This window comes from Pipistrellus hanaki (genome assembly GCF_964339955.1).
Source record: "Pipistrellus hanaki genome assembly, chromosome: 8".
NCBI lineage: Eukaryota > Metazoa > Chordata > Mammalia > Chiroptera > Vespertilionidae > Pipistrellus > Pipistrellus hanaki.
The window spans coordinates 67,561,853-67,582,663 of record NC_140510.1 but is presented as its reverse complement, the minus strand read 5'-3'; the positions used below and the strand labels follow the sequence as shown (position 1 = coordinate 67,582,663).

At 50.2% G+C, this 20,811-nt stretch overlaps 1 protein-coding gene across 1 annotated transcript; it reads right to left on the bottom strand.

Moving 5' to 3' along the window:
• Window positions 1-7,285: 7,285 nt before the first annotated feature.
• On the bottom strand, window positions 7,286-13,380 carry IHH (Indian hedgehog signaling molecule; the record flags this gene model as incomplete). The annotated part of the gene is made up of 3 exons (XM_084892840.1): window positions 7,286-8,717; window positions 10,384-10,645; window positions 13,069-13,380. The coding sequence occupies 3 exons, from the start codon at window positions 13,378-13,380 to the stop codon at window positions 8,059-8,061; spliced, it is 1,233 nt and encodes a 410-aa protein (XP_084748966.1). The 3' UTR covers window positions 7,286-8,058.
• Between the last annotated feature and the right edge of the window lie 7,431 nt (window positions 13,381-20,811).

Genomic DNA, 20,811 nt, shown 5'->3' with positions numbered 1-20,811 from the left:
CACCCTCCTCTCTTACCACCTCCCAGCCTCTCTGCTGCACACTGGAGAGGTGAGAAGTTTTTCTCCTCTCCACATCCTCCTCTTGTTTCTCCAAGAAAGAGGCTGCCTTTCTGCTGCAGGGTGGAGAAAGACAAAAGGAGATGCCAGAGTAATCTACAATCCAGATGGCAAGGCCACCCAGCTCTAACACTTACAAAACTCTCTCCCACCTTTCTCTCCCTGTAACTGACTCCATTTGGAGTGCTGGTTCAGAAATCAGGTCTTCATCCAAGGCATATTTAATTTACAGGAAGGAGATAAGAGGTGAAGTTAGTGGAATAAATATTCTAAGCCCAGACCAAGGGGTGGAGAGTGAGAGAAGACTGCAGCCAAAAGGGCCACTGGATTGGTTCAGGACTGGATCAAGGAGCAGGCATGGAGCACTCTCTGCATTAGAGTGTCATGTTCCCCTGGAGCAGCAGGGGATGGGGAGAGCATTAAGAGATCTGAGATCCGATGGCACCTCCAGCTTGAAACAGTTACCATGGCACAAAACTAGCAGGAGTTTGGGGTAGGCTGCCATATGGCAAGAGAATTCAAAGAAAAGTGTTTTATTCTGCCTGGGACTGCCAAAGGGTTTTCTGAGTCTCCTGTGCCAACCCATGCCCCCTAGATAACTTCTCTTACTATTCTTCATCCCCACAAAAAGTAGATAGACATACAGGCCAATCATAGGGAGATGAAAGAAAAAGAACCTGAAGTTCGATCCAGAAGACTTGAGTTCAAGTCCTGATTCTAACATTTAGTAGCTGAGCAATTTCAAGCAAATTGTTCAACATTCTAGAACCTCACTTTCCGCATCTGTAAAATGGGGATAAACAGAGGTAAAATATTTAACAATTGATAAGGTATGGGCATGACCTCTGAGAAGGGGCCTTGAAACCAGAGCAGAGTTCTGGGAGCCCACATTGTGCCAGGCCTTAGCCCTTTAGTTGCTGGGTCATGGAGGAATCTGGGAGTACAGGGAGGGACTGAAAAAGCAGCCACCACAGCAGTGGAGGACTCAGTCAGTGACTATTTACCAACTAGTACCAAAGTATTTCCAGATTTCAATAATCACTATAGCTATACTGAATACTATTAGTTGCAAGTTAGCCCTAAAGGCAAATCCTACCTCACTGGCTTCTTTCTCCCTCTAATTCCTCCTCATTGGTGAAGGACCTGTTACCACATCTAACCGCTCTTTCCTTCTACTCTGAGCAGTGCTCCTTCTCTGTGTGAGACCTCCCAGCAGCCTTCCCCTACAGTCTCCTGCTGGCCCTCTAGTTCCAAGTCTTTCTGACCAGCACCCTGGACAGCTCCTGATGACCAGCCCATCCTAAGCCATCCACTTCCTCCTGCCTTCTATCTCCTCTTTCCCCACCCACAGTGCAGAAACCTTCAGGTACGAACTAAATGAGAGACACCCCTGAGAAGACAGTGCAATGGAGTGATTGAGAACAAGCAGATTGGATTTGAATCCCAACTGCGCCGGCTTTCAACTATGATCTTGTTCTTTCCATAAGCAGGGAAAACTTTAACAGCTCAAAGGTTGTGAAATTTAAGTGGAATAAAATATTCAAAGAACTTAGCACAGGGCCTGGCTCATTACAGGCTCTGAATGAATGGAGAACACCATTGTTCTGTTACTTTACAATTCTATCTAATTCCTCAAACCCTTTTCTAATCCATTTCTGACCAGGGTCTTCTCTCAAGTAAAGGAGTCATGACCACTGGCTTCCTTTGAGTATGGAAGTTTGCTTGAACTTCATGTATGCTAAAGGAGACCATCTTTGACTAGTCTATGAGATTCTATCCTTTAGATGTTTTAAAAATTGTGAGTTAATTTTAAATATAAATAAGACTTACAAAAATAGTATAGGGAATCTTATAAACCCTTCACCCATCTTTCCCTGAGGTTAACATCTTATATGATCATAGATAAATTCTCAAAACTAAGAAGTTAACCTTGCTACAATAAATACTGTTAATGAAAGTATAAAATGTATTAGATTTCACAAGTTTGTACACTAATGTTCTTTTCCTATTTCAACATCTAATCTGGGATCCCACCTTTGCATTTCCTGAGTTTTCGTAGTCTTTCATGACCTTGACTTTTTTTACGAATACTGTCCATTATTTGTAAAATTTTCCTCAATTTGGGTTTATTTCTTATAATACAGTGAGGTGTCCATTATGGAGAAACATATCAGAGAGGTGTTATGCCCTTCTCAGTGCATTGTATCAGAGGGTACATGATGTCAATATGTTTTATTGGTTATATTAACTTTGATTACTTGGCTAAAGTGGTGTCTGCCAGAATTCTCTACTGTAAATGTGCTATTTCCCCATCTTTATTAGATTTTGATCATTCCCATTTTGTGATTTTTCAGGATTATGAATTCAAAGCCAAGAAATCTGTCCTTTAACTAACCATTCCACCCCTACACTCCCAATCACTCCCCAGAGCCACACCCATGTCCCAGTATATGTCTGATCACTTTCCTCTGAATTTACTTAAGTTGGGCATTTGGAGGTGTGTGCAGAGCCAGATGCAAATACACTTGAAGTTTAGTAGGGCAGCAGGGTGCTTCTAGTTTGTTTTCATGGACATTTTTGTCCAGGCCCTGCAAGCTTCTGCTTGCAGGGGCACTCTGGAAAAATGTGGCCAACAACTGTCCACAGGAATATCAAACTATTTTCCAGTCTGTCCCTGATCTCTGAGCACTTCCTTTAACTTCTACACTGGGTTTTTTAAAACCTCGAATAGCATTTCCTCTTACTTGGCCATGTATAACTTCTTGCTGGCCACTGGCCCAAATACATGAGCTTCTTTTCTTCCAGAAAGTTCTTTATTCCTTCAAGAATTTGCTGTCATGAGAGATCCTGCCACAAGAACAGATACATGAATAACGTTTTTTCAATAAGTTGAATGTGAAGAGATGTGTTTATCAACTCTTCCCTTTGTCTCTATCTCTATCTGGCCCAAGCTTAGTCAGTGTGCCTTCTCATGCTGCCCCTTTAGAAGATGAAGAGGCATTACACCTCCTCCAACCTCATGCAGGTTCCATTTAAAAAGCTTTTATGTAAAAGTGTATTAAAGGCCCTGGAAAGCATTAGAAGATGCCTTCACCAGTTCCCATTCCTTCTTTGCCCTTTGTTCTGTTTACTATTGCTGTATAAGAAATTATTCCAGCCGAATCTTGTTTGGCTCAGTGGATAGAGCATCAGCCTGCGGACTGGAAGGTCCCAGGTTCGATTTCGGTCAAGGGCATGTACCTTGGTTGTGGGCACATCCCCAGTAGGGGGTGTGCAAGAGGCAGCTGATTGATGATTCTCTCTCATCAATGTTTCTAACTCTCCATCCCTCTCTCTTCCTCTCTGTAAAAAATCAATAAAATATATATTTTTTAAAAATTATTCCAAACTTCAAGGTTCTAAATAATCATTTTATTTTGCTTATGCATTTGTGGGTCAGGAATTCAGGAAGGGTGTGGCCCTGCAGCTCTCAATGGGAGTCTCTCATGCAGTTGCATTCAGAAGTTGGCCAGGCTGCAGCCATCCAAAGGCTCCATGGGGCTGGTCGTCCAAGATGGTGACCTCCATGGCTCTAAATTTGTGCCGGCCATCAGCTGGGCACTCAGTAGGCTGTGAATGGGAACACCAATCTATAGTTGCTTCAGCTTGACAATCTCAGGGTAGAACCAGGAAGAAGCTACATGGCCTTTTCTAGCCTCATCCCAGATTCAAGGGGAGAGGAGAGTCAAATAATTGAGAACCTATTTTAATAATTGTCACTCCCACCAAAATTAGATTTTCTCATAGTGTCTAGAACCTTATTCCTTCAAGACCACTTTCCCTCACAGGTTCTTGGCCACCCCCAGCCTCATCAGATCTTTTAGGCTGATGCTGGGGGTGACTTCCTCCCATCTTTCTGGGATGATGACTCATCAGTTCCTACCTCCCTCAGTTACTGCTGCAGAGGACTTGAGTTCTGGTTTCAACTACTGTGCCACCATGGGAAAGTGACTTCACCTCTCTGGGCTTCTGGACTTTACCTTTCTGCAAAGTAGGAATTAGGAACTCTCTCACTTTGCAGACTGCTAGGATTTAAAAAGATACTGTAAATAGCAAACCTAGCACAATTGATGCTCCTGATTGTGGAGTAAATAACTATGGGTGAGTCATTTTTCCTCTAGGAGACTTAGTTCATTTATCTCTAAAAGGGGGATAATCCCCTTAGCCTGCTTCCCCATCCAGAGGAGAGGTCTTAAATGAACAAAGGGAGGGTCAGCCCAGAGGTTAAGTCTTTCAGACCCAAACCTGAGCAGGAAGCATCCTGCATTTAAGCCAATCTGAGGGAAGTTCATTATGGGTGCAAGGCAGCCTGGGTGTGGTTTGGGGCTACTATTGGCCTAACTCAGCCTTATCAGGTCTGGGCTGGCCACAGCTCATCCCAGTAGAACAAAGAGACTTTGAGAACCAAGCTGGGGTATGGGATGTGGGGCCAAGCCCCAGGAGGTGCATCCCACCCAGAGGGCAGAGCAGGGTTAGGGGAGCTGCCACCACGAAATAGGCACCTCTTCATTTAAAAATGTCCCCTGAGGAGATCTAACTAGAAAAGGCAACTCATTTGGCCTGGCACCCAGAGACCCTTGTGCACGGGACATGGGTATGGAGAGGTGCCTATTTCCAGTTCCCACACCTGAGCTGCTGTGTTAGCAGCAGGCCTGGTTGCCTAAAGGGTTGGTGCATTGGGCTCTTCCTTTCCCAGCACAGCACCATTTACTGTCAGATGCCATGTGCGGGCAGGCAGCACCTTCAGGCTGTGTTGGGGAAAGGGGGGAGTGCAGGCCCACATGGCTTCAGAAGAGCCATGGCCAACGTGATTGAGTCTTTCCAAACACAACAGAGGAGCATGCAAGGACAACTTGGGGATGGGGATCTGAGGAGAGGTCTCTGCACAGGGTACAGCGGCCTCTATGTGGAGGTAGTCTGCTCCAGACGCCTCACAGCCAAGGTGGGATCTCAGGCTTAAAAACCTGAAATTAACTTGGGCCCTTTACTCACCCTTACTGCTCATCCAAATGGGCTTCAAGTCCTGGCCATTTTCCTGCCAAAATGTCTACAATCCATTGCCTTTTTTTGACCCCATGACCACCTCTTCAGTCCAGAAGTTAGTGAACTTTTTCACCCAGTATATAGACTCCTGCTTCCATAGCTGCCTTCTCTGGTCTGTCCTCCACACTGCAGCCGGGTGAGCTTTCTGAAACAATCTAGTTGCAAGTTCTCCCAGCTTCAACCCCTACAGGTGTTCACCAAAGCCTCAGGATAAAGTCCAAATGCATGGAACACAAGGCTCTGTGTAGGCCACTCACCTATCTACCTCAGCTTTGCCAAACCCACTTGCACTGAACAGCTTTGCGATGCTGACCTGGTGGTGGTTCCTTCAACCCCCCAGCCTCACTCAAGCCTGAAATCCTTTGCACTTGCTGTGTCCTCAGCCTGGATCCCTTTCTTTACTTGCCTGCCATGCAAACCCTTCCTTGCCCTCCCTGAATAGTCCTCATCTCCAGGACCTTTTCCTAGCTCCAGCCTCTCTGTGGCACTCCAATAGCCCCTATAAGGATGTCAGGCACAGCACTCAGCACATGGCATGGACATCCCTCTCCCTGTGCTGCTCCCTGCCATCCAGTTTATTGAGAACAAGGACTGCCTCTTTCCCTCACTCTGGCACAGCACCTGACACATGGTGTCCAGTAAACAATGACTAAAGGCTACAACTGTGAATGAAGGTCACAACTGTGGATGCAGCAGCCTTGGCTAAGGGCTGAGCATGAGCCATACTTTGGATCAGTAGCTGCCTGGGCCTAGACTCTATGATTGACCTTCCACTAAGCCTTGGCACCGTACAAAGGTTGGGCGAGCTGGGTTCTGGAGGGAGGGATTGGGGCCATCACACCACAGAGGTGGAGGGCGACTTTTTAGGTTGTTTCTCCTGGTCTCGCTGCTCACATAGTTTCCTAACACCTGAGGCCAGGATTCCCAGGAAAGTTGCAGGTCTCCACTTTCACTCCAACTCACATAGATTCAAATCCTACTTATCACTTGTTGTATCATCTTGAGCAAGTTACTAACCTCCCTGTGCTTCTGTGTTCTCGTTTGGAAAATGGTAATATTATAGTATATACCACAGTGGGCTGTTATGAAAATTAAGTGGGCGCTTCATGTGAAGCACTTCACAAAGCCTGGCAATGGGGAATCTTCATTAAATGATAACAGCTTTTATTCATCATAGCCTTGTGGGGGCCTATTCCCCAGATGACACAGTTCCCGGGGAAATGAAGTTTTCTCTGGAGTTTTCCTCTATGGAGATGGGGATTGGTAAGATAAGAATCTGAGCAGTCACCCCAGCACAGTCATCTCTGTAGGAGGTGAGAACCTTGGCAGTGGTAGGCTCCAACAACCAGATCACCACAGTGTGAGGAACCCTAATTTGTAGCATACACCAATTTCCATGGTATAAATAGTCCCACCATGGCCTATATCAATTGGCTCATGAAGTTCCTGAAAATTTAACAATTGTACCTCTGAGCCTGGGAATCGGCTAACCTGTAGTGAGCATAGGACCCTGCCTTGACCCCAAGATTGGTCTTTTGGGCAGGGCTTGCAAAAGTATCATCCTATTTTGGCAATAAACTGGGCCTTGGGCCATCTGCCATGTTTGGAGTGTTTGTAAAAGTAAACTCCTGGGCCATCACTCTGGATCTAATAAAGCAAAATCTTGGAAAGAGGGCCAAGAATAAGTTTTAACAAGCTGCCCAGGTGATTCTAAAGTTTTGGAAACTTCCAGGTTAGGGACCCCTGATTTATCCAAGAAGTCTGAAGGCAGTTGTGATATCTTCAGAATAATTTCATGCCATGGTCCATGATCACAGTGAAGAGTCAGAAACCCAGGCCTCAAGAAAGACTTGAGCACTGTGACTAGAGGTGGTGGTCTAGATGAGCAAAGTGACCATGAACTAGTTACCTCACCTCTCTCTCTCTGGTCCAACCTTGGAGTCAGCATGCTAAGGCATAAGAATCTGGCATGAACACAGCTTTCTTTTGAGACTTTGCAGAGCTTTGATGAGAATGGACCTGCAGAGGGGGTGGAACACTGGATGTTTTGTCCCTAGGGGAAGGTGAGCATATCTCTGGACAGGACCACCCCTGACTCCAGACTATGCAAGTATTGAACCCAGTCAGCATTCTGGACTCTATGGCTCTAACAACTTAAATAATTTTTATTACAAAAGGAAGAAAAGACCAAAACATCCCTCAAATTCTCCCATGGCTTCCCCCTTGGCGCCAATAAATAAGGTGGGGGAGACTGACCAGAGGAGGGGGAGTCATGGTTCAGCAGAAGAGGGAGCTTAGCCTGGGCAGGGATGGGAAGGACATCCAGCCCACTTCCCTGTCCCGGGCACTACGGTCACATTGGCTGGAACACAGAACTCTGCCCACTGACAGCAATAGTCTCTGGATGTGTCCCAAGGAGTGTGGCCAGGGAGGAAGAACATGTCTCAGGATGGCCAGGATGGCTGCCCGACCCTGCAGCCTTCTCAGTTCCAGGCAGCATTGAGTCCAGCCAGCTCCCTGCTGGCTCCCAGGGAATCTAGCAGCATCAACTGAGGTGCAAGCCCACCAAAGGGGGGGGCCTAAGACAGATGGAATGGGCTCTCCGCATTGAGGGAGGCAGGTATGAACAATCGTAGTGAGAGCTGGCTGGGTTGGGACCCACTGTGCAAGTCTAGAGGTCTATAGCTAGAAGGACAGACCACCCTCTTGCCAGCTCAGCTTGTAGCTCTGTCACTACACCAAGATGGTGGTGGAGGACTCTGGCATTGCCCAGCCGAGTCTCAATGGTATATCTCTGTAGGGGAGGCAGTGGTGGGATCCATTACCTCCGCTCAGGTCTCTTACAGGGCCAGTGCCCTCCAGGTAGGGAGGCCTTTGGATCCAGTTGGGCAGTTCCAGGAGGACAGTGGAGGGATCTTTTCAGGTCCCCGGCCCAGCCATGCCCAGTGAGTGAAAGCTGCTCTCTTCCAACAAGAGCTGTCCCAGGCGGTAGAGCAGCTGGGGGTACCAGTGCACACCCTCCCCCAGGGTCCAGCTGCCCCACGTCAAGCTGTGAAACAGTCGAAATGGCCAGAAGGCCAAGTGAGCCAGGCGGTGGTCAGCCACGGCCGCGAAGCAGGAGGCCACCACATCCTCTACCACCAGCGTCCCGTGCCTCGTTAGTGGGGCATAGGCCCCAAGGGCAATATGTGTGGAGACAGCTGCCACTCGGGCAGGCTGCAGGCCTGGCACCCCAGCCACCAGCACATACTGGCCAGGCTGCACTTGACTGGCGAACGTGGCCTGGAAGTGGGCCGCCGGTTCTGTGTGATTGTTGGCAGTGAAGAGCAGATGGGCAGGTGTGAGTGCCAGGCGTCTCGGGGGGTCCTGGGTCTCGATGACCTGGAAGGCCCTCAGCTTATCTGGCTCACGATCCAGGAAAATGAGCACATCGCTGAAGGTGGGGTTCCCATCCTCCCCCATGGCCAGCACCCGGTCTCCTGGCCTCACAGCTGACAAAGCCACACGTGCCCCGCTCTCCAGGCGCACCTGGGCTCCCGCAGGGAAGCAGCCACCTGTCTTGGCTGCAGCTGAGTGCTCTGTGGGAAGAAGGGACATGAAGGTGTTACTACTGTGGAGCTCAATTCCCAGTCATAGCACCCTTCCCAAGCCCAGCCAGTGCTCCTCCTGCTCCCAGAGAGTCCCCATCACCATATCTTGGCTCCTATCCCCTTTTCCCATGCAGCCTTGAACCCATTCCAACCCACAATGTGATCTCTGCTCTTCCCCCGAGTCTAATCCTTTGCCAGTGAGAGGAACATATTGTGGCTCCAGTGAGTGAGAAGGAAAAGGCCATCCTGAAGCCCAGATGAAGCCCCCATCTGTTTTCAATCCTGACAATGTTGTGCAGCCGTCAGAGAGGTCAGAGGTCAGCTGAGCCAAGCAATGGCCAGCTGTGATTGACACCCAGAAAGCTTCAGCCTCGTGGAGAAGGTGAGTCACTTAGCTCCTCTGGGGTCTAAATGTGCTGTTATTTCTCACTCCCCCAATGGTGCCCTCTCAGACTGAAATGCCAAGTTCTGTGCCAGAGCTGGCCCTTGGAGTCTATATGGAAGTGAAAGGAAGACCATCCGTGGGGTGAATATAGACTCCAGGGAAGCCTGGCTCAATGGCAAGGGTAAAATCACTGTCTCAATTCATGTGCTGGGTACTTATGCAGGAACAGGACACCGTGGCATCAGTGGGTGGGATGGAGAACGGTGTTTGGGGGTCAGGAATAAGGAATGGAAGTGGCCTCTCTGGGAGCTGGCACTGGGCCAGTATTTTCAGGTAAAGGGTGGTTGTGACTTGAAACAGATACCACGGGCAAGAAAGTGCTGAGGAGAAGGAGAAGGGCAGTGTGTGTAGGGGGGGGGGGGGGGGAGCAGGGGGGGTTGTCATCCTCTGGGCCCAGGTGGGATCAGGAATAGTAAAAAGGGGCCTGGTCTCCGTGTGCAGCGTCTGTGCATGTGACTATGCCTGGTACCAGCACTGAGGGCTGAGCCTGGAGCCCTGGGGCCAGGAAACATTTGAAGCATCCATAACTGGATTCAGTGTGGTGACAGGGATGCTGACAAGATTTGAGAGAGGGGCAAGGCCCCAGTGCCTGCCAATTCGGATCAACAAGGCGGCAAATCTGGGAAAATACACTTTATTGAGTCCACTCTGTTTATTCTGGCCCTCATGGTTGGCTTTGCCCCCAAATGCCCAGTTTCGGGGCCCTGAGGGAGAGGTGGGGATGCCTGCACCCCCTGGGAGGAGCCTGGCCTGCAGCCCCATTGTAGGTTCTGAACCTCTGGGTTCCTGGTTCCTGGTCAGACTTGCTGATGTCTGGGCAGCCCTGGCCCCTGCCCCTTCACCACACCCGTCTCATTCTGCACCAGGCTGGGTGGGGAGGCTGTCTCTGTCACAGCCTGGGTTCCACATCCGCTCAGCTCGCTGTCTTGAACCTCCTGCTGCAGGCTCTGGACTGTGGACCTCAAGGTCAGCACCCAGCAGTGCCAGGACAGGGCCCTGTCTCACTAGGCACCCAACATAGACACTACCAGGCACGGGAGGAGCAAGAGATCACAAGCGGAAGTGGGGAGCGCCGCCGAGGTCCTCTTTCCCGGGGTCCCCGCCTCCATCCCCGGGAGGGTCTCTTCTTCTGGGCCCCAGCGGGCCCCGCGCCGCCTGCCCACGCCCTGCGGCCCCGGCCCCGGGCCCAGTCCCCCGGCAGCGGCTCACCGGACTTGACGGAGCAATGCACGTGGGCCTTGGACTCATAATACACCCAGTCGAAGCCGGCCTCCACTGCCAACCGCGCCAGCAGCCCGTATTTGTTGCGGTCGCGGTCCGACGTGGTGATGTCCACCGCGCGGCCTTCGTAGTGCAGCGACTCCTCCGAATGGTGCCCGTCTTCGTCCCAGCCCTCCGTCACCCGCAGCTTCACGCCGGGCCACTGGTTCATCACCGAGATGGCCAGGGAGTTCAGGCGGTCCTTGCAGCGCTGCGAGAGGAAGGTGCGGGGTTAGGGGGAGGAGCTGACCCGTGTGCAGGTGGAGGAGTTGTGGCCTCGCTCTCCCAGCGCGACCGCCGCTGGAGGTGGGAAACCGGGAAGGTTTCTCTCTCTTTGGAACTCAGAGCCCTCGCTTACTTCCCTGTTAGCATCGGCTGCCCCGCGGTCCTGGACCGCAGTGACGCTGCAGAGCTGAAGGGCGTGGCAAGCCCTATACCCTGAGGGCTCCTTTCTCGGATAAGGGGCCCCTCTCCTCTGTGCCCCGCTGGGTACCAATTCCTTCCACAGCCTACACCTTTCCGTCCCCCCTGTTTCACGGAAGCACGGGAGACCAGGGACGGCCTGCTACCTGGAGGCGGGGAAGCAAGTGGCCTGCGGCGGGCCTGCTGGGCGTGCAAGGCCAGGGATGCCCAGTAGGTGTCACCGTAGCCTCAGGGCTGAGGCCCGGGGACACTAGCCCCGAGGCGCGGCAGGTGCGGAGACCCAGCAGCATGGGGGTGTGTTGGAAGGAAATCCCGGGGCATAACCTGGATCCCTCGAGCGTCACAAAACATTCCTGATGGGACTCTTTTACGTCCAAAATTTGCCCGCACCCCTGCCCAAGTAGCGCAGCCCTGTAACCAGAAGTTGGTAGGACTAGTGCCCGGCCTATTGAGAGCGACGCGGAGTGTCTCCCGCTACAAGGGTCTCCGAAGGGTTGATAATCTTAGCTAACGTCCCCCGAGCCCAGAGTCCTCCGCGTCCCGGCGCTGCTCCCGTCTGGGAAGGGACTCCAGAAATCGAACTCCTAATCTCAGGGAGCCGCCTCCACGCTCCGCCTCACACGGGGTGGGAGTAGAGCCGCGCCCGCCCGCGGGAAGGACGGGAGAGATCACCTGTCTGTGCCGACTCCCCGCGTGCCTGCAGCCCAAGGGACCCTGCAGTGGACTGGGGGGAGGGGCCGCCAGGGAGGGGGCCCTCCCACAGTCCTTGACTCTGAAGCTCGAGGTGCCGCCAGGCGTGGGTAGCCCCTGTCTCAACCTCCCCCCACCCCTCAGAGCCGGGCCCCACAGACCCTTGGACTCCGTCTCCCAGGAGCCAACAACGTTTACAGCCCAAGGCCCGTAGTCCTCCTCGGCGGCGGGCAAAGCTAGTTGGGGCGCTCACTGCCCCAGGGGGAGCTCCGTGTGCTCTTTATTGCCTCCAGGCTTCCAGCCTCCCACCTATGTTCTCGGGCGGCCCCTGCTCTCCGCCTCTCTCTCTCCCACCACCCCCCCTCCCTGCCCCTTCGGGTCCAGAGCTGGGGCGCGCGCTGTCAATGATTGCCCAGCCCGTGGCCCGGATCCTTATCTGCATTCCTATGCGCCCAGCCCGGCCCGGCCACCAGCCAACCTTCGCCCCGACACTGGCCGGCAGGCCCCGGCGCCAGGGCGCATGCCGAGGGCAGTGGTCTAGCTGCTTTTCCTAAAGCACTTAGAACATGGGCTGCCTTCCTAAGGGGGAGTGGGGGGGGGCGAGGGGGGAGCGCTGAGGAAGGGGACATAGGTCTCTTCCCCTGAGGACCTAGTTGCAATGAAGAAAGCTTGCGACTCCCCCCAATCCCACCTCCCCTAACCCCCCCCCCCCCCCGCCCTCCACTGCCCCAGCGCTGGTCCCAGCATGCAGAGACTGACTTTAGCTCTACTCCTTGCCTCCCTGCCACCCAAACCCCTCCCTTCTAGCCCAACCCGTCCCCACCGTCAAGCCCAGGAGTCCCCCAAGTTCGGCCCCAGCGCCCCAAAGCCCCCGTCCCCCACCCTTCAACCGCAGGGGCGCCTCTCAGCTCTCTGCACAGACACGTGGGCTCGCCCGGCAAGTTCTCTTTCCCACCTTCACCTTCCTCGCTGTTCCTTAACCCCAGTCCCCAGCGGGGACAGCGCATCTAACCCGCCAGGCGCAAACCTCCGGGACAGGAGCTGCCACCTCCACAGCGACTGCGAGGGGAGGAAAGGAGCTGCTTCGCCTCGGGGTGCCGAATGGCTTCTAAAATGAAAGAGGCGCAGCCGTGCGGAGGGTTAGGCCAGGAAGTACCGCGTGGATCCCGGTGGCGCAGGAGGCAGCCAGATCGAGGTGCCTCCGGGTGCCGGATGCCGCGTATGACCCGAGCTGCCAGCGCGCCGCGCCGGGCAGAGGGGCCGTGGCCAGCGGGCTGGGCTGTGGCGCTCGGCAGCAGGGGGCTCTTCTCCTAGCCACCGGCACGATCGATCGGGAATGCCGACACGCCTGCCGGGACCCCTGGCTGTCCCGTGTGGGCAAGAAGCAGCTGGGTTTGGCGAGAGGGGCAGGTGCCAGGGGGCGTGCCAGCCAGTGGAGCAAAAGTGCCAGGGAGGGCGGGTAGGGCCGGGCAGGTGGCGGTGCTTGGGCAGTGGCGCCCTGGGAGGGCGGGTCGCGCTCACCTGGGTCATGAGGCGGTCGGCGCCCGTGTTCTCCTCGTCCTTGAAGATGATGTCGGGATTGTAATTGGGGGTGAGCTCCTTGAAGCGCTCCGAGCTGCGCGCGATCTTGCCTTCATAGCGCCCGCTGGCGCCCAGGGTCTTTTCGGGCACGTTGGGGCTGAACTGCTTATAGGCGAGCGGCACGAGCTTGCGTGGCGGCCGCCTGCGGCTGCCCACCACCCGGCCCGGCCCGCAGCCCCGCGCCGCTGGCACCAGCAGCAGCAGCAGCAGCAGGCAGAACCGCAGTCGGGGCCGGAGCCGGGCGGGAGACATGGCCGGGAGCCCGGGAGAGCGGCGGGCGAGGGCGCTTGGTGGGCTGATGGGTGGGCTAGTCGACCCGGGCCCTAGGGGGCTCAGGCGTCGGGGTGGCTTCGGGGGGCTCCGGGTGGGGGCGCCATGGGCTGCGCAGCGCGGCGCGGGGCCGGCGGGACTCAGGTGCGGGGCGGGGGCCCGGGGCCCTGGCTGGTGGCGGCGCGCTGTCCCCCTCGGCGCCTCGACTCTGAGCTGCCCGGCTCGCCCGCCGCCAATAAATAGGCCGGCCCGTTTGTTTTGGCAACGCGGCGGCGGCGGGGGGCGGCGGACGGCGGGGCTGCGGGCCGCCGGGCTGGGCTGGGTTGGCCGGGCCGGCGGGTTGGCGGGCCCCGCGGTTAGCACCCGGGCCCGGCGGTCAGGCGGCTCGGGCGGAGCGGGAGCTGCTGCTGTCTGCGGCGCAGCCCGGGGCCGAGTGAGAGGGGAAATGGAAGAGATCCGGGCGCGGGCCCCGCGCAGACCGCACCCTGCCCATGTCCCTGCCTCCTGTGTGCTCGACAGCGAACCTGCAACAAGGGCAGCGCAGCCTCCTCCCCCTCCGGCGGGCGGCCCCCGGCACCAGCCAGCCCTCGTCCTGCTCGCTCCGCCACCGCGAGTCCACCAGCCCGCCCGCTGCCCTCAGCGCCCCCTGCGCTGCCTGAGTTTGCCCTCCCCGCCCGGGCGCGCCCCACCCCGCCTTGGCCTCGCCTCTGGGCTCCCCGCGGCTCCGGGGTGCCCCGCCAGGCGCAAACCTCCCGGACAGGAGCTGCCACCCCCACGGCGACCGCAACCCACGGCGCGGCCGGACGCGAGGGGTGGGGGGCAGTGGCCGGACCGCACAGCCGCCTACGGTGTCCCCTGCGGGGAAGTAAACCCAAAAGGCAGGAGGCCGCCGGTAACCTGGTGCCCCACCCTGGCGCAGGAGGCGCGTCCTCTCAGCCGCCGTGTGTGAGGCTGGGAATGCTGTTAAAAGAAGCAAGATGAAATTGCAAAGGGAGACGTACGCCAAGGTATAGAGAAGTGCAGCCAACATAGTGCCATCTACAGAATACCAGAGAAACCCCCACTGGCCACCATAAAGAGGGGGCAACACAGGGAGCTTGCTAAGAATGAAATGAAAAAAAGCCAGTGGCATACACTAAATAATTACTCTCTTCCTTCTACTTTGCAAATTAACAAGTACAGAGACTATGTAGAGGCAGCTGGAGAAGTAAACATTGGTTGTGTGTTTATTTTAATATGCCATTCAGGAAAGCTGAATGAATTAGGTTTCATTCTGCTAAAACAAGAAAAGGCAAGTATGTAAAACACACACACATCACATACACATACACATACACCCCCCAAAACTACATATATGATTTAGTTGTGTATATTCTACAAAGTCAATAGCAATAGGAATAAAAGGCTGAGCAATTAAAAGGTTTAAAAACTCTCATTCCAAGAATATGATACAACAGGTACATGGAAACTATTAGATATTATTACTTGCAATATTTAATTTAAACTCACAACCCCAAATGAGCTAATATCCCCATGTTATAAGTGAAGATTTTGAACTTCAGAGAGGATAAGCAACCTGCCCCTGGGGATTCCACTGGGGTTTGGGGAGGGTCCTCAGAGCAGATATATTGGCCCTCTCTCTGTGCAGCACCTACTCATTCAGTACAGCTCGGGTTTGGGGCTAAGATGGCTTTTCGCAAATGTACTCACATTTTCTCTAGATCAATTTTGTGAACACAGATTCAGAAAGGGGAGGGACTCACTCAAGATAAGGTTTAGCCCAAGCACTTCATATTACAGAAAAGGACTGAGGCTTACAGCAGGGAATTTAGGATGGCTCCACCAGGAGTGGAGTGGCATGTGTCTTTGGGAAACAAAATGGATTGTTTCCTCCCCTTTTCCTCCCCTTTTGCCCATACTTCCTCCCCATGCCTCATTCATTCTCGCATTAGCATGCAGATTCTAAGTCTCTGACTCACAGATCACGCTAATGTTGCTTCTTTTCCTTGAAAGCTTTCAGAGTGTTTTATGTTTTCCAAGGTTTAAGAATGATCCCTGCAATATCCCCCCTCCCCTCCGATTTTCTGGGACAGACCATGCAGCCAGCTCAGTACCTCTTCCAGTCCATACAGACAGGAGCTCCCTATTTTGATGGAGTTCCAAAGGAGAAAATCCTGTAGGGTTGCAAGGTCACCTACCCCAGTCTTTTATAATCATCTTCTATACAACTTTTGCCTCAAGTTCAATCTTTTCTTCTTCCTCTCTCTCTAATGCAAATTCATCTCTTTTTTTCTTTTTCTGGCCTTAGCAACTCGGGCTATTATCCTGTTTGTTCTCTCCTACCCATGGACTTGAAGGGTTGTTAGACCTTCAATCTTCTTTTCTTCAAGTGAAAGACTATTTCTTTAAGATCCTCTCAGAAGTTCTCCTTTATAATGATTTATTAATTTTGCCTTTGTTGCTCTTTATTTCTCCTCTTAAACTGTGGTCTTCTTGAATACAAATCTCTGGTAAAGATTGGATCAGTGTCAAATAAGAATTACTTATGTAGTGCTGATGTCGTTTGGATGAGGGTGCTTCTGCAGCTGCGTGACCTTGGCTTAGATTGTACTGCACTAAACTTAGAACTTCTTCGATCTGACGGTCTTTGGAGCAGTGATAAGGGTGTGTACTGGGAGAAGCAAATGGAGCTAACATTGACCAAATCTTTTCTATTATAGATGCTTTTAAACACTTAGTAAATCTTCACAATAACTCTCTGTACACAGTAATTATTATTCTCATTTTACGGATCTACAACTCTGGAGCTTTAGTAGTAAAGTAGCTTGCCTGTGATCACACAGTTAAGATTCGAACCTGGAGATTTTTTTACTCCAAAGCTGTAGTCTCTTCTCAGGACACAATGGTGGTTCAAGAGCTGAAGCTCAAATTTAGATCAACATCAGTCCAATAGCCTTCAGCAGAGGAAGGGGGAGAGGAAGTGAGAAACTAGAAGCATTATACCTTCTACTGCAGTGACCCTGCAGCAGTGTTAATCCAAGTTGGGCCTAAGAACCCTGATCATTTCTTGGCTGCCTATGTTCTTAGCTGTTTAGTAGATGTGTGGTAGCTTTTGAATTGGGCCAATCCATTAGATCTATCAAATAACTTCTGGCTCTCTTTTTGGACACTTTCAGGCTCTTGCCAGCAGGGAACCTGAGGAACTGAGGCATCCACTCTGGAGGCACCAAAGGCCTGGGGTCTGGGCAGACATGGCAGGGCCTGATTAGGGCACCTGATCTGGGTCCTGGGCCAACAGGTAAAATCACTTTCCTGCTCTCACTTTTAGAGCTCTGTTCTCCTCAAACATCTCTATTTTGAAAAGAACAAAGTAAAATATATTTCTTTGGATAACATGATAAACTTTTTTTTGTTCCCAAAAGTGGAAGTTGGAAAAAAATAGGTTGGAAGCAAAAGGAGGGAGGAAAATACACCATAGAACCTGATCATTTAACATCTGTTTAGTAAACTACCACATTAGTATTTTCAGTCAATCTTGACTGTAACGATCTCATACAAAAATAGTGTACATATAGTGATGTATTCATATATATATATATATGTAAATATATATGTTATGTATATATTCACATACCCACTAAGTCCATACTTCTATATTCAACTAGTCTTTTTTCTCCTAATCCTTCCATTTGACCAAATCAATTCACTCTAAATCCATGGGTGCTGAGCCACAACCAAAGTAATGTGGTCAGAAAAATATACTCCCATGACTCAGTGCACAGCAGCTTTGGCCAGTAGAAAGAGTGCTAGGCCTGGAGTTGGCAGATCTGTGCCTGAACACTGTCTTTGAGACTGACAACCTGCGTGGTCTTGGGTAAGTCATGGGACTTCTCTAAATTTTAGTTTTCTCATCTATAAAGTGAAAATTAATATCACCTACCTCGTGGGGTTGTTGAAAGGATTAAAGTACAAATCGCATATATAATTCATTTTTATTCTCTGCTGGGTCCACTAGAGGCAGCCTATTACCCGTCTAGGGTACTCATATATGTTCTCCCTAAAACAGTAGTGGGGATTAGGAGGCTCTACTACTTTCTATTAGGGAGCATCTACCATGTACAAACAAGTATTATAGGTTCATAAGGATAGAAAATGCAAACAGAAAAGTAGAAGACACAGTTGTTATTCTCAAGGAATTCATTATTTATGCCTAAGGATAAATCATGAAAATAAAGGCAGTTACAAATCCATAAATGCCACTCATTAGTGAGTACAGAATAATGTATTACAAATCATATAGGTTAATAGATAAGCTGAACTTGGTCTAGAAGAATATGGAATTGAGAAACGTATGCCTGATGATGTATGCTTGAAACTAATATAATATTGAATGCTAACTGTAATTTAAAATTTTTTAAGTTAAAAATAAAAAGAAACGATGAACCTGGGATGAGATCTCTTGCAGAAAGAGTCCATTTTGAAGGAGGAGGAGAAATGACTGACAAGAATGAAGAAGATCCACAGAAAAGGGCAGGGGTCCAAGCAAAGATGATGGCACTAGTAATGATGAAGAACCATGCTGGATGATCTAGTAAAGGGGAGAAACCCTATTATCATCTGACATAACCTTCATGAAAAACAGATGCAGTTGACACCATTATCTTCATTTTTATGAATAAGAAACTGAGGTGCAGAGCTTGTCAGTAAGGAAACTGAAGTTGGGATCCAGGCTTGTTTAACTCCATAATAATCAGTATCTTGGTGAGTGATTCCTAGGACAGGCATGTTGGGCTGTTGACCTTTGTTCAAGTCACTCATTTTCTCTCTACATCTAGGGGACTCTTCTGTTATCTTCATCTTGGGCTTTTAAGACTTCAAGCTCTATTTGACTGACCTCTTCCCCAGCTAGTTGGGTGCACTCTGAACTTCTACTTTGGATTTTTTAAGAAGTTAGCAGCTCCACCAAATGCAGAAATGGGAGCATGCCTGTCTTTCAAGCCTCAGATCAGTCCAGAATGCATTCAGAGATCCAATTAGAGCCACTCAAAACTAACAATGCTTTGAAAGCTAGCTATTGATTAGAAATGGGAATGTCAAGTTACCTTTGCCCAAACAATAAGCTCATTACAAGGCACTTCAGAGAGCTCCAAGCATTAAAGACCTTGCTTTGATGACTTTGAAAGGGGAGGAAAAGGCAGCAGAATTAGTTACAAAAAGAATGTGTTTTCCCCTCACATCAGAGACTAAAGATTGTGGGAAACTCTTATAGACAGGAAGACATACCTATAAATATGGATAATAACATATTTATCCAATAATGAGCTTTATTTCCACCCCAGTGTCTCTACTTGGGAAGAAAGAGTTGCTTAAAGAGAATCTTGGAAAACACTATCCATTGAATGTTCCATAAAGTGGGATAGGGGTACTACTCTTGATGCCCAAGTGATGCTCCTGGCATGCCTGTCGGCGTTCTGTAATTGGGTTTATGCTGGTCACCCGCCTCACCAGTCTCTCTTGGTAGAGATAGCACCCTAAGGATGCTGGGGCTCTGTAGCCAAATAAGGAAAGTATATAGGCACTGACTTTTTAATAAGTTGTATTCTTACCCTAGCAGTTTGGCTCATTGGATAGAGCATCAGCCTGTGGACTGAAGGGTCCCAGGTTCCATTCTGGCTAAGAGCACATACCCTGCCCGGGTTGCAGGCTTGGTCTCCAGTGGGGGGCATGCAGGAGGCAGCCAATCAATGATTCTCTCTTATCATTGATGTTTCTATCTCTCTCTCCCTCTCCCTTCCTCTCTGAAATCAATAAAAATATATTTTAAAAAATAAGTTGTATTCTTAGTTTCTGCAAAATGATAAATTTGCTCCCTTATGGCTATAACTAACAAAATGATATTTACCCAACTCTCACCTTACAACTGGTTGCTGCAAACAACAAAGATTACATCCATTTATCTCCACAATTTTCTAAAACCACTTCAAGATACTACTGGTGTGAGCAGATGTGTGTATTGGTGTGCATGTAAGAGAGATAATCTCTTCATTTACTCATTCAACAACTATTTTTGAACAACTACTAAGTGCTAGACACTGTTCAAGGTGCTTGGGGTGTGAGAGAACAATAAAAACAAAACCCTAGATTTCTGCTCTTCTGGAGCTTTATTCAAGTGGAAGGCAGTCAGGAGACAGAAATCAAACAAAAATATAAAAATAAGTAAAATATATAATGGTGTAGAAGAGATTAAGAAAAGACTCTGAGCACAGAATATAAAAATAGTGTAAAAGGATTGGGAGCACAGCCAGCTTGTGAGAAGAGGGTAAAAGGTCAGGAAGCAGGTGTTCTACCTGGTGGGGTGGTCAGTGGAGGCCTCACTGAGAAGGTGGGACTTAAGCAAAGACCTGATAGAGGAAAGGGCTTAGCTAAGTGGTTAACTGGGGGGAAGAGCATTATAACAGAGAGAACTGCATAGAGCAAAGGCCCTAACATGCTTGCATATTATAGAAGTAGCAAGGAGACCAGTGTGGTGGAAGATGAGGCTACAGGGGGAAATGGAGTGAGTAAGCTTGACTCTCTTTTATGATTTTGAGGGTGGTTATCAAACTTTTTATAAAGCTCAGCATGAAGATAATGTACCCTTTAAAGAACTTGGTGTTACATGGAAATATAGACACAATATAGTTGAGCAAAAGTAAAAGCAGGTAACAAATACCACTTATACATACAATTCTTTTAAACTTGTTTTAAAAAAAAAAAAGAAAAAAAAAAGAGGTACATAGTCATGGCTCTCACTTTGTATTTCATATGCTTGAAAATTTTTAGGAAAAAAAAAATCCAACCTTTTAAAATCATCTTTGGATTGTAGTTTCCTTGAAAGCAGGAGTATGTCTTTGTGGCCATATATATGTATGCATGAACATATATATGTAGCATAATGCCTATTGGTGAGATGATAGTGAGTATATTTATGACTTGAGTAAGTGCATTTTTAATTATTCCTGTTTCTTATTGAATATGAATTTTCTTTCTTTCTTTTTTTAAATTCTCACCAAGGTTATTTTTCCATTGATTTTTAGAGAGTGAAAGAGAGAGGGAAAGACAGAAATACTGATGTGAGAGAAACACATCAATTGGTTGCCTCCTGCACGCATCCTGACCAGGGCCCAGGCCAGGGAGGAGCCTGCATCTGAGTTACCGGGCCTCGACTAGAATCAAACCTAAGACCCCTGGGTCTGCAGGCTGAGCTCTATCCACTGAGCCAAACCAGCTAGGGCTTGAATGTGGATTTTTCAATCTCATTCCCCACACATTTCCTACAAGGCTGTGCCATCTCTTTGAATTCCTTTGTAGTGACCCAGGATTTTCCTGTTGGACTTTCCCATTTGCAGTTCAAGTCTATGTGTAGCCTAAGGT